At 36.8% G+C, this 11045-nt stretch overlaps 2 protein-coding genes and 1 non-coding gene across 3 annotated transcripts; 1 reads left to right on the top strand and 2 right to left on the bottom strand.

The window, feature by feature from the left end:
• Positions 1 to 1475: 1475 nt before the first annotated feature.
• On the bottom strand, positions 1476 to 2320 carry LOC128862098 (uncharacterized protein CG13380). The gene is made up of 2 exons (XM_054100526.1): positions 1934 to 2320; positions 1476 to 1782 (listed from the first exon to the last, which is right to left on the bottom strand). The coding sequence occupies exons 1-2, from the start codon at positions 2192 to 2194 to the stop codon at positions 1681 to 1683; spliced, it is 363 nt and encodes a 120-aa protein (XP_053956501.1). The 5' UTR covers positions 2195 to 2320; the 3' UTR covers positions 1476 to 1680.
• A 2299-nt stretch (positions 2321 to 4619) lies between these two features.
• Trnap-cgg (transfer RNA proline (anticodon CGG)) lies at positions 4620 to 4691 on the top strand. The gene has a single exon. It is a non-coding gene; the product is annotated as a tRNA-Pro (tRNA).
• A 142-nt stretch (positions 4692 to 4833) lies between these two features.
• Positions 4834 to 9662, bottom strand: LOC128860252 (ubiquitin carboxyl-terminal hydrolase nonstop). Its single transcript, XM_054097644.1, has 5 exons — positions 8392 to 9662; positions 7814 to 8215; positions 7643 to 7753; positions 6729 to 7582; positions 4834 to 6491 (listed from the first exon to the last, which is right to left on the bottom strand). Exons 1-5 carry the CDS (start codon positions 8509 to 8511, stop codon positions 6449 to 6451), a joined length of 1530 nt encoding a protein of 509 aa, XP_053953619.1. The 5' UTR covers positions 8512 to 9662; the 3' UTR covers positions 4834 to 6448.
• Positions 9663 to 11045: the final 1383 nt, after the last annotated feature.

Below are 11045 nucleotides of genomic sequence, written 5' to 3'. Positions count from 1 at the left end.
TTTGTAGTCTTTGTTCATATCCATTTTGGGAACCAGATAGTCTGCTTTCGATGCGTCTTGATTGTTCTTTTTATGAGGAGCTTTTCCATGGTAGAAATATACTCGGAGGTTTGCCACTGCCTGCCGAGTGGCGGCCGCTGTTGGAAAAAAAACTTTTTTTAATTTTGGTGTACCAGAGATCCGAACCTAAGTTCTCACGCACCAACGCTTTCGGCTAGTGGCATTAAATTTTTTCAAAATCCTATACGACATCACCGCTACCGCCCCTTATACGCCTCGAAAGCAAAATAGATGTTTTCCACTTCTTTGTATTTTTCCATTCACCAAAACGAGTATTCCCTTAGAAATTTCGTTGAACCCATCAACTGCAGGCTGCAGCCAATATCCATTTATCAAAAGCATCAAAAGCGCAACCTTTCCTGGCATTTAAGCCATACATATATACTCTACAACAATTTTTCGCCATCCACAAGTTCAAGGATCATGCGAATGTAAGTTATCTGCCGCTTACATAGTATATGATGAATTATGGAATTATATGTACGAATGAAGCTTTGTATTGAAATATTTGGGGCCCTACAAGTATTTATCTGCATTTACTGCATATGCCCGCAATGCTGAGGCACCATTAGTACACTTCAATGGTTTAATTCATAAATACAATAATTTTCATATATTTTACTCCCAAAACACTTAAAGGCAGAACATTTTTCGGACATATACTCGTGAGAGAAAAGAACATTAAAATTACCTTTAGTATATAACAAGTATGTGTGTATGTGGACACGTATAAAAAATTAAGTATTGGCTAACAATTGTTACTTAAGTAGATTGATATGCATTTGGGTGTCTGAAAAATACTATCATTTTCAACTTGAACGTAACAAGTAACCTGCCAAACCAGGCTGACGTTATCTGCAACCGACTAGGTGCTACACACTTTACAGTCACGTTTGTTGGACACCTAGAAGAGAAAGTATTATCATCTAATGCATTCATTTGTACACTTACGTGCATACATACGAGGTATAGGTATAGGTACATATGCAGCACGCACCTGCATCATAACCACTTCGAGTAGCGTTGGGTTCAGTGGTGAAATGCACATCTTGCGCTACACACACGAAAGCCCCTTATGTGTATGATTGCATAATGCTTCCAAAACCTCAAATCAGATGAATTTGCATCAAACATGGATTCTAGAGTATCATGACTTATGCGTGCTGTAACCAATGGTTATATGTATGTAGTCCAGCCAGGATACATTGTAATTACTTTGTTCAGTGGCCAGAAGGTTATGCACAGAATCAATACACTGACAAACCATACGCACATTAATCTTCTTATTCCCAGCTACGACTGCTGGCAAACGAGGTTTGTGAGAATTCTATTATTAGGATAACTGGTGCCCAAAACGGATACAGAAACATGTCCACGTTTAAAAAATTGCTATAAGGCATTCATTACTCAGTAAATTAATGTTCATAGTGGCATTTCATGTGTGCATTTATTTTTTAAATTAAATTAAAATTAGAAGATTTCAGTTAATTTACTACAACTAAATAGTAATAACAAAAGGTTTATAAAATCAAATCGAACGCAGTTGTTTATGTTAAATAATTATCTCATATTCACTAACCGCTAGCATGATGAGTATGTACATACATATGTATAAACAAATTATATCTTGAAATATCGTTCATATTCCATATTAACAACATGAAGGTGTTCAGCCTGTCCATAGCAATAGGGGCAGCACGAGAAATCCATCAAGTAAGTAACCTATGAGGATAAAGAAAATGATTTCCTTACAAAATGCCAATTATCTTATCAAGAATTTTGTACACAAATATTGTAGCAGAGACAGATGTTGATGCTGACTTTTATGTATTCTCTATGCAGTATACCAAGTGGCACATTTGGCTTGACTTACATTTGGGTGAATAGGACAAGACTCAGAGATACGCCCGAAACTGAACATTTTGCAACAGATGCACACAAATGTTTTGGCATCTCGTTGACAAATGCATTCTTCGGGAATTGGCTGCATTTCATTTGAAATCGACTTATTGGTACTTTTATCCGCGGCATCATTATCACTAATCGTTCCAGTTATATCAGCTGAAACGTTGTTTTTCCGTATGATGTCTAAACGATCACTAAGTGAACTTTTTTTTCTATTTCTGCGAGGCATTTTGTTTGTCACGAATAAAACAATGCAAATATTAACAAAATTTAAATGAAAAAGCGAAGTCTTAGTATTTTACTTTTTATTCGAATAATGGTGAGCATAACGGTAGTTTGTGGAAAAGGAAGAAATAACAGCCCATCAGGCCGAATTGATAGAATATCGTTTGCAGTTACGGCGAATTGAGTGCCATAGGTGGCGCCTTGCCGAACTGTTATTTTATTTTTCGTGATTTTGACAAAACTGATACAGCTCACTTTCCAATACAAAACAAAAAACAAAAAAAAAGTAAGAGACATTACGTGTTTGTGAAAATTTAGTGAATAGCGTGGTAATATGGTGATTTATGAGGTTTAAACTAAACAAACTAATGAGAACGAAGTGCCGTGTGTTAAACTGTGAAAGTACAATTTAATATAAAGCCTCCAAATCCATTTTTTGCGGTTTTTATGCGCAAGACGCCGTCGTAAGAATGTGAGTGTGTGTGTATATAATTTCTTGTGTTTGGTTGTTTTCATTGTTTACACCTAATCTTCTTCTTCACAAATAAGTAATTCCCCTTCCTTTTGCTTGTTTATCCATGGGATCTTATAATACGTCGAATACGGAAGGCTGTTCTCTATCTTTCTTGTGTCTCCTCGTCCATACTATATGTAAACAATTTTTATAGTTTTTATAATCCGATAATTCAAGACGATTTATTTTTTTTTTTATTTTGCCAGTCAATTGCTTTATTTAACAAAAATAAAAACATAATACATGATGTTTCGACTTGACTTTAGCAAAATTTACAAAAAAAAAAGTTAATAAATGTAAAAGTTATCGCTGTTTGTGCGGATCCCTTGCGGTAATCATCACAAGTCCTTGGAGATTCAACTAAAATCAATCGGACAAGAGAAATTAGTTTTATTAATAGGTAATTTTGTGCCTGATCGAAGCTTTTTTTTCAAAATTAACAATATGGTGGCCGCATATTTTTCAGATTTTCAAGAAAAAAACCGACAATTGTTAAAAAAAATTGAAATTAAAAAAAAAAAATCCTCTAATATGGCACGAGTTTTATTGTGTTTTTCAAAAGCAGTATACATTTAATTGAAATCTACCAAGCGGTTTTTAAGCTATAGTGATCAGCAGTTCAAAAAGCATAATTTTGAGAAAAACGCATTTAAAGTTCCAGCACCCGAGCGCCCTTTGTGAATTGTTAAATAACTCGAAAAGTATTTGTCGGATTCACTTTAAAATCCCACACAATATTTTTAAGACATTATCCTTTAAGAAAATGCAAAACAAAATCCAAATTTTTTGAAAATTCTGAGTACCCCTAACCCCTTAACAGATTTACACTTTACATGGCATCTTTCTTCTTCTATTTGTCAATAATTCACCCATATTTTTCAACGTTTTGCTTTCTTTTTAAACATACTTAAATAACAAACAGCAATCTCATCATCCGGGTTTTTGCTATCCATCTTTATGCTATGAGCACGAAATCACATATGAGCCAGTCGCCGTCTGAGGCAAACGATAGCAGACATGTTTGTCGTCTGTACCCTTCCTTACACCTCACACACTTGAACTAACTTTTTTTTTGTTTCTTGCTGCACCGTCCGTTACTATGTGGCAGAGTTTGAAATATTTTTCATTTTAAAAAGCTTTATTACTCCATAAATAATAAAAATGGAATCGATTTATTAAATATTTGGTCAATATCTACATATAACTTATCTCCATTAGGCAAGCTCTGTATATTTTTTCTTTCAGATTAAGTTGCTCTTTGTGTTTTTTGTTCGTAAACAATTTTTAAAGTAATTACCTAAACACGCAAAATAAGTTGATTTCAAAATGTCCGCATTCATAATGGGACTATTCAAAATGTCCCAATTTACTTTCTTAAAAAGAAATATCAGTTCCAGAAAAAAACGAAATATTAATTCCTTCCAGGAAAAAAGAAATATCAATTCCACTTTAGATGACTATAATAAAGTTGGTAAAATAATTTCAGTTGCAAAAAAAAAATAAAAAATACTACGCCTGAATTTGTTGCCCCTCTCTGTACAAATACAATGAACGGTAAGGTATTCCAACTGAATCATTAAAAACTCTGCTGATAAGGGAACGCTGAAACATGTACACATACTTACTATCGTCCTTGAAATTTATAATAAACAAATATTTAATAACGTTATGTACTTATAACTGCGTTCATGTGCATTTGTAAAATCATTTATTAAAACAATTTACTACAATTCAGTTGATCAAAATGCATTATACATTTTTTGGAACTAATTTTAGTCGTACACAAAAATACAGCACTGCGCATTTGAAAGTCACCATACTCACTACACGATTAACCACCCATCATGGTGAATAGAGAAAAAACAACCACGAACACATTGCACTCTTATTACTTATTAGCGCAAAACGATAACATGGCTCGTTGGTCTAGAGGTATGATTCTCGCTTCGGGTGCGAGAGGTCCCGGGTTCAATTCCCGGACGAGCCCGTGTTAGCTTGTGCGCTGGAATATAAGAATGCGCGCAAGCGTGTTAAATTTTTTTTTTTAATTTCCTTTTTTTCTTTTTGTTTAATTTCATTTGAAGAATTTTATAAATATTTTCTCTTTCACATGGTTGCCTGTTGCTTAGAGGAAAAATAATCATTAATTTCAATTTACACATTTGTGAATGTTACAAATACTACGAATTGTTAATATACATACATATGTATGTACGCATAGATAAACATAAAGGAAAAATAAAGGCAAAACAAAATATAAAACATATTAACAAACAAAAACAAAAGTGAAGTAGAATGTTGGTGACTAAGCTCGGCAGCAATTGGCATCACTAACTGAAACTTATTTGAACTGCACTTTTTTGTTGTTGTATAAATGTGTGCAGCATGACGGCTATTTTTAAGTAGCGATATGAAATTGTTTACTAATGGAAGCACATAATATATACGAACACGTATATGTGGAATTCCGACAAAACAACTTATTTGACTTTATCAGCTTTTGCATTTGGATGAATATATAGAAATATTTTATATTTTGTTACATCCACGTTCCAACAACAGTTCAATTATTGCATTAGAAACGCATAATTTAATGCAGAAGGTGAAGAGCGATCGATTAAATTGTTTTGTTATTAGTCAATACGAATTTAAAACCTGACGATGATTTTTATTAAAAATTTTGCAAATACTTTTTTTCCAATTGCAAAATTAGGATTAACATTAAAAAGTTTCATCATATCCGATGTAGTGCCACTCGCACGCATCTAATGCCAGCGGCCGTTGCCCACTGACGCGTCCAGTCAATTTACCCGAGCGCTGCCAACTATGCGATAAACGTCGGCCGTGAAAGACCGGCGTAGAGTGCGCAGTAATAAAGGGCGAAGATAGCATAATTAGCAGATTGTGCACACCAGACAAAATACGCGAAAAAGAGTGGAAAACGTTGGCCAGCACAACGAAAAAAAGAAGAAAACTAATGGGAAATGAAATAAGAAAACTAAAAGCAATAGAGATTTGTTAATTCAGAAACGCGTTAAGAAAAAATGCTGCATGAAGCTAATATTAAAAGAGAAATAAAACCATCGACAAACAGTTACGGAAGAAAGAAAGTAAATAAAATCGCCATAAAAGCGGCTAACGAGTACTTTTTTGTTTTTCGTTTCTGTTTTCTTTCATTTTTTTTTTTAGAATAAATAAAAATTATTTAGATATATTTTATATACTATTTTTGTTTTCTTTTGTTAAACCATATTTAGCATTAGAGGTGTATTTACTGCTGCTTTCATTACTGCTATTAGCACGGCTGCTACTGCGGGAAATTGTAAGTGCTTTAGGCTGTTAAGCGGTGGCGTTTTCACTTGCGCCACCACCGAGTCATACATCCCACCAACGCTTCACAGTGCGAACACATGATCCGTAATCAGCTAGAGTTGCAAAAATTCTTTTGCTTCTATCTCTTCTCCTCGGACTTTTGTTAGTGGTGTCTGCTTTGCTAGGTATGTATAGATCGCATTGCCTTAGCAATGCTTACTGTTTGCTGCTCTGCTTCTTCGTTGGCCACCTTCAGCTGTTTGTTTACGGCATTTATTAATAATAGCTTAATTATTTGTTTGTATTTGTAAATGTAGTTGTTTGATGTGGTACGCTTTTGTATTTGTATTCTTCTTGTTGTCGTATGTAGTACTAAGAGTAGTAGTTTGTTGTTGTATTTTATAATTAATATTATTATTATGTTTAACCAGTCTATTCATATTCCAAAATGTTCTTGTGGTAAAATAGTAAATAGCTGAAAAAAAATGGAAAAAGAAAAACAGATTAAAAGTTGAAAACGAAAAGAAAGAAAAATTAACATTTGAGGTTGTTTACGATATGAGTTTTAACCAACACAAATATCTGTTGAACATTTGAATATTAAGTTGAAAAAACTGTAGTTACAAATTACAAACACACATCTGCACATTGGCATTTAACACGAATTGTCTTTTATATTATTCATGTAGGTTTCACTTATGTATGTACATACCCTTCACTGTCCAGCACCTGTTTCAACGTCGCCGTGGTGATAATGTGATCATCACACTTAACCCATGTATCCTTGTGGTGTCGCACATAGGCAATATAGTGGCCCGCATCGATGGTGCCCACGTGATTGACTACAGCATACAGTGAATAACGAAAATCTCCATAAGCATTATTTTTCTCAGACATGAATGGTGTCATATCAAATTCAACGGGGAATGAGATGAACGTGGAGACTTTCTTGCCGATCAATGTGGAATGCTCGAAACGCTTCAAATGGAAGCTCGCTACGCTGGGCAGTGTGCGCAGGCTAAATTGTTTCGTTGATTCCTGGTATGATTTGCAGGTGGAACATTTGATTTTCCCCGATTCGCCGAGGTGTTCAGCGCGTGTATAACGCTCCAAACAATCGATTAGCGTCTTTGGCGTGGCGCCACCATGAGCCGTCTCGCCCAAATCTAATGATATATCCCAAAACGGATCAATTGTGGTTGAAACACCTTTACACGCTTGACACACCACATCACTCTGCAGCATACCAGTAAATATTTGATCTATTATGCAGTTACACTGCGTCGGGCAGTTGCTATTCAAGTTTGCATTACTATTCACATGCTGATTTCCGCCACCTGCACCACCCGTACCACTACCACCAGACGATGTGGCATTGTTCTGCTTATTGGCACTTTCACACTCTGTTTTTGCTTTAATGCAGTGGCGATGTAACACGTCCAGCGTGGCAATGAAAAATTCGTGCGCGTCTTGTTGTTCATAGCCGGCCAAATGTTTTGCATGATTCCAGATCAAATGCAATAGGCGATGCAAAGATAATGGTGAGCGAGAGCCACTGTAGAATTCCTGATCAAAAGCAATATGCAAAGTAAAGAATGAAAGACAAAATATTTGTATATAACAAACCTGAAATAACCGAGAAACCTCACAAACGAGACACTTCAATGATGACTTGGCGTTGCACTCGTGTCGCTCCGATAAGAAATAATCAGAGAGTAGTGGTGTGTGTATTAATGCCTATAAAAGAATGCGATAAAAAAATTGCAATCATGAATCATGCACACTCTCATTCCTTACCTGCACTATGCAATTCATGAAACACGTGGAACCGAGATTAATTAAGCCGCGTAATCCAATCGTCTCGTTAGCGCGCACATGTCGACGTCGCGGGTTAGCCAACAGTAAATTTGTCTCCTTTGGCGTCGGTATCCAGGGCTGCCAACTAAGACTCTTACTTAGGTCTTTTGCTTCCAAACGTCGATTGACAATCGCTATCTCTCGGCAACGGCTATCATAGATGAAATCACGACAAGAATTGCAATACAATGTGCCATGTGACAGCTCCAACGCGATTGCATGCTTTTTCGCACGTAAATGTGTAGCGATGTGTGCGCCACGGCATCCAAAGTAGATGCAGTGAAGGCAGGCATAAACTTGCAGCCCATAGCTGCCACACTCGAAGCAACAGCAGGAAAGCGCCTGCAAAAATACACAAATGATGTTTACAACAGGATAAGGTTGGCATGCTTATCATAATAGTAGGTGGCCCATACGATCGTTAACTATTTACTTAATAAACTTACTGCACACAATGAATGAAAAAAATGAAAATTTTCCTTATCATATACATTTCTTTTGTTTGTTTTTTTTCACACCTTTTTCTCTCGGGCATCCTTATTCACACACGCCGAAAAGTATGCATCAATAATGCGAAATGTATCCAAGCTTTGCTCCTTCACGTACGCCTGGAAATGCTTGCAGCCCGTCTCCGCCATGGTTGTCGTCAACTCACAGCCCTGGCCAACAGCGCCCGCTGCTGCTGGAGCAGCTTCCGTGCGTCGAACACCGCTGCTACCTGCGCCACCAGTTCTACCGGTCACCTCGTCCTGCCCTTTCGCGTATTCTTTTTGCAGCTGTTGTTGGCTGCGTGTCCTGCGTAGTGGTGGCGTTGCGGTCAGCTGCTTTTCTTCTAGGTCTGCGCCTGCGCCGGCGCTGGCTCTGATACTACTACTATTACTACTGTTGCCGCTACCACTGCTGCGACCACATATACTACCGGCTCCTGTTTCAGCTGATGCTGTTACCGTTCTACCCGCACCACCTGATTTACACCCAGTGACTGCTCCTCCAGTATGCCTCGTTGTCGAAGCCGCGGCAGCACCTTCTGGTGCACTTTTACTGTCACTACGACTACCCCTTTCTGTCTTTCTACAATATTCGTGTTCGGTGCACTGTACGTCAACGCCAACGACACCAGCACTATTATCACCACTACAAATGCACACACTAACACCAACACCGGCACCTTCAGCTCTCGAATCAACAGCACACCGGCCGTCCCTGCTACTATTTCCACTCTTTACTCTACTGCTGCCACCAGCTCCTTCTCCTGCTCGTGCTCCAACCGCTTCTGTTTCGTTCTTCCTCGATGCGAACGCAGCTTTTTTACTTTTACGCTGTTTTCGCAGAATTTTGTTGCCTTTTCTTCCAGGAGCTATTCCCCTAGTCAATCGATAATTATGCTGATACGACCTTTTGCACAGTGCACAGATTTTTACCGAGTTTATCCAACTTCTCTTTAATGCCCTCTGGCGACGCACCGATTCTTCGTCTTGCCGTTTCACTGCCTTTTGCCTTTCGCCTTTGCGACCGATTCGTTATTCGATTTTTCGCCGTCCCGTCCGTCCGCAACCGCACGGAGCAGCTAGCTTTTCGTTTTCGTTGCCCGTTGGCTGGCTTCTCTGCTACTGCCACTGCTGCTACCTCAACTATTTTGTTGTTGTTTGCAGATTTCGCTTTTGTGGTTGTTTTTTATCGGCCGCTGCCCTATGTATTGCGTCGTTCCAGTGAAGCGTTCGATTCTGACAGCGAACTCAGCTGAGAAAATGCGAGCAAGAAGAAGACAAATCGATTCAGTGTTCGACCAGAAAGAGAAAACTGACTGGTACAAATTGGCAGGTAAGCGAAAAGGAAAGACCGGCAAAATATTTCCGAATTGGGAAGCACTGTTAGGAGGGAATTTTTTAAATGGTGCCTTAATGTGCAAGAAAAGGGAAATATCAGAATTCTCTCATGAAACTTCCAAAATTAATATTTATGGGTTTTGTAAATTTACATATAGGTATGAAATTCTTTATTTTAATTGTCTTTTCTTTTTCTGTTAAATTAACGCATGTACAATTCTTTTTGTTGAGTAAAATAAATGGATAAAGATTTTATAAGTAAATAAACTTGGAACCGATTTTCAAGAGATTTAAGGCTTAAGAGCAGGAGATGAGTGGGATTTAAAGGTGGGATATTATAGAGCAAAGAGCGAATTTAAGAAACAAATTTTGAACACGTTCAATTCTATTGCCGGGATCGGTCGACTTATAAAACAGCATATTTCAGATATAACCTAGCAAAGCGATATAAAGAGCAGCTTAAATGTATGCGGATCAGAGAATTGAATGGCGTTGCGCCTAACAAAACCGGATAAGGAACTTCGATATTATATAATTGTTTTGCTTATTAAAAGAGTTTTCTTTTATACGTCTTGATATTTGCTTAAGTCCACAGAAGGGTTCAAACTCAGAAACCTCACTTCAAAATTGTTTGCATCAATCGGAAGGTTAATACTATCTAATGGACCTTCAATTGCAAAACATACCTTTAAACTATCACCGCAAGTAAGAATTTAGCGAAAGAGAAAAAACACTCATCACTTGGCGGAAGCAGGCTAAAATTTGAGGTTTGACTAGTCAAGTTTCTGGTGTTTATTGGGAAATCAAAGGAAGTAGATTTAACAGGCTGCTTGCGTATAATATTTCTCGTTTAAGTAATGAAATTTGTATACTTCTATTTTCGACAGTATTTATTATTTTGTTTTACTTTACCTACTACCACTTCCTTAATAGGTAATCATTTGAATATTTTTTGAACTAATTAAAAGTCGTGATAAGGGAGAAATCCTTGTAGGGGCAAAAACTGCGCAATAAAATTTGTTTCTAAAATTTTATTTACTTTCGATAATTTAAGCATTATTTGATTTTGCAAACAAAATATTTGCATATTTTATAAATTTGTAAACTTCTTAGCTTGCCACTTTTATTATATTATTAGTCACTTCTATTATCTTTTACTTCCAACACACTTAAAATTTTGTGAACTATGCCTGTGTTTGAGTTGGTATTTTATTAATTTAGTTTTCTAATTTAATAAATATTTTCTCGTAACTTCAAATGCATGTAAATCTATTCTATTATCGGTATCTATTATTATTATTATTACTGAACATTGCAACACTGTGCTAAATATCCCAGCTGCAATC

The sequence above is a fragment of the Anastrepha ludens genome, chromosome 4, assembly GCF_028408465.1.
Source record: "Anastrepha ludens isolate Willacy chromosome 4, idAnaLude1.1, whole genome shotgun sequence".
NCBI lineage: Eukaryota > Metazoa > Arthropoda > Insecta > Diptera > Tephritidae > Anastrepha > Anastrepha ludens.
The sequence above is the reverse complement of the archived record's forward strand: the minus strand, read 5'-3'. Positions and strand labels throughout refer to the sequence as shown.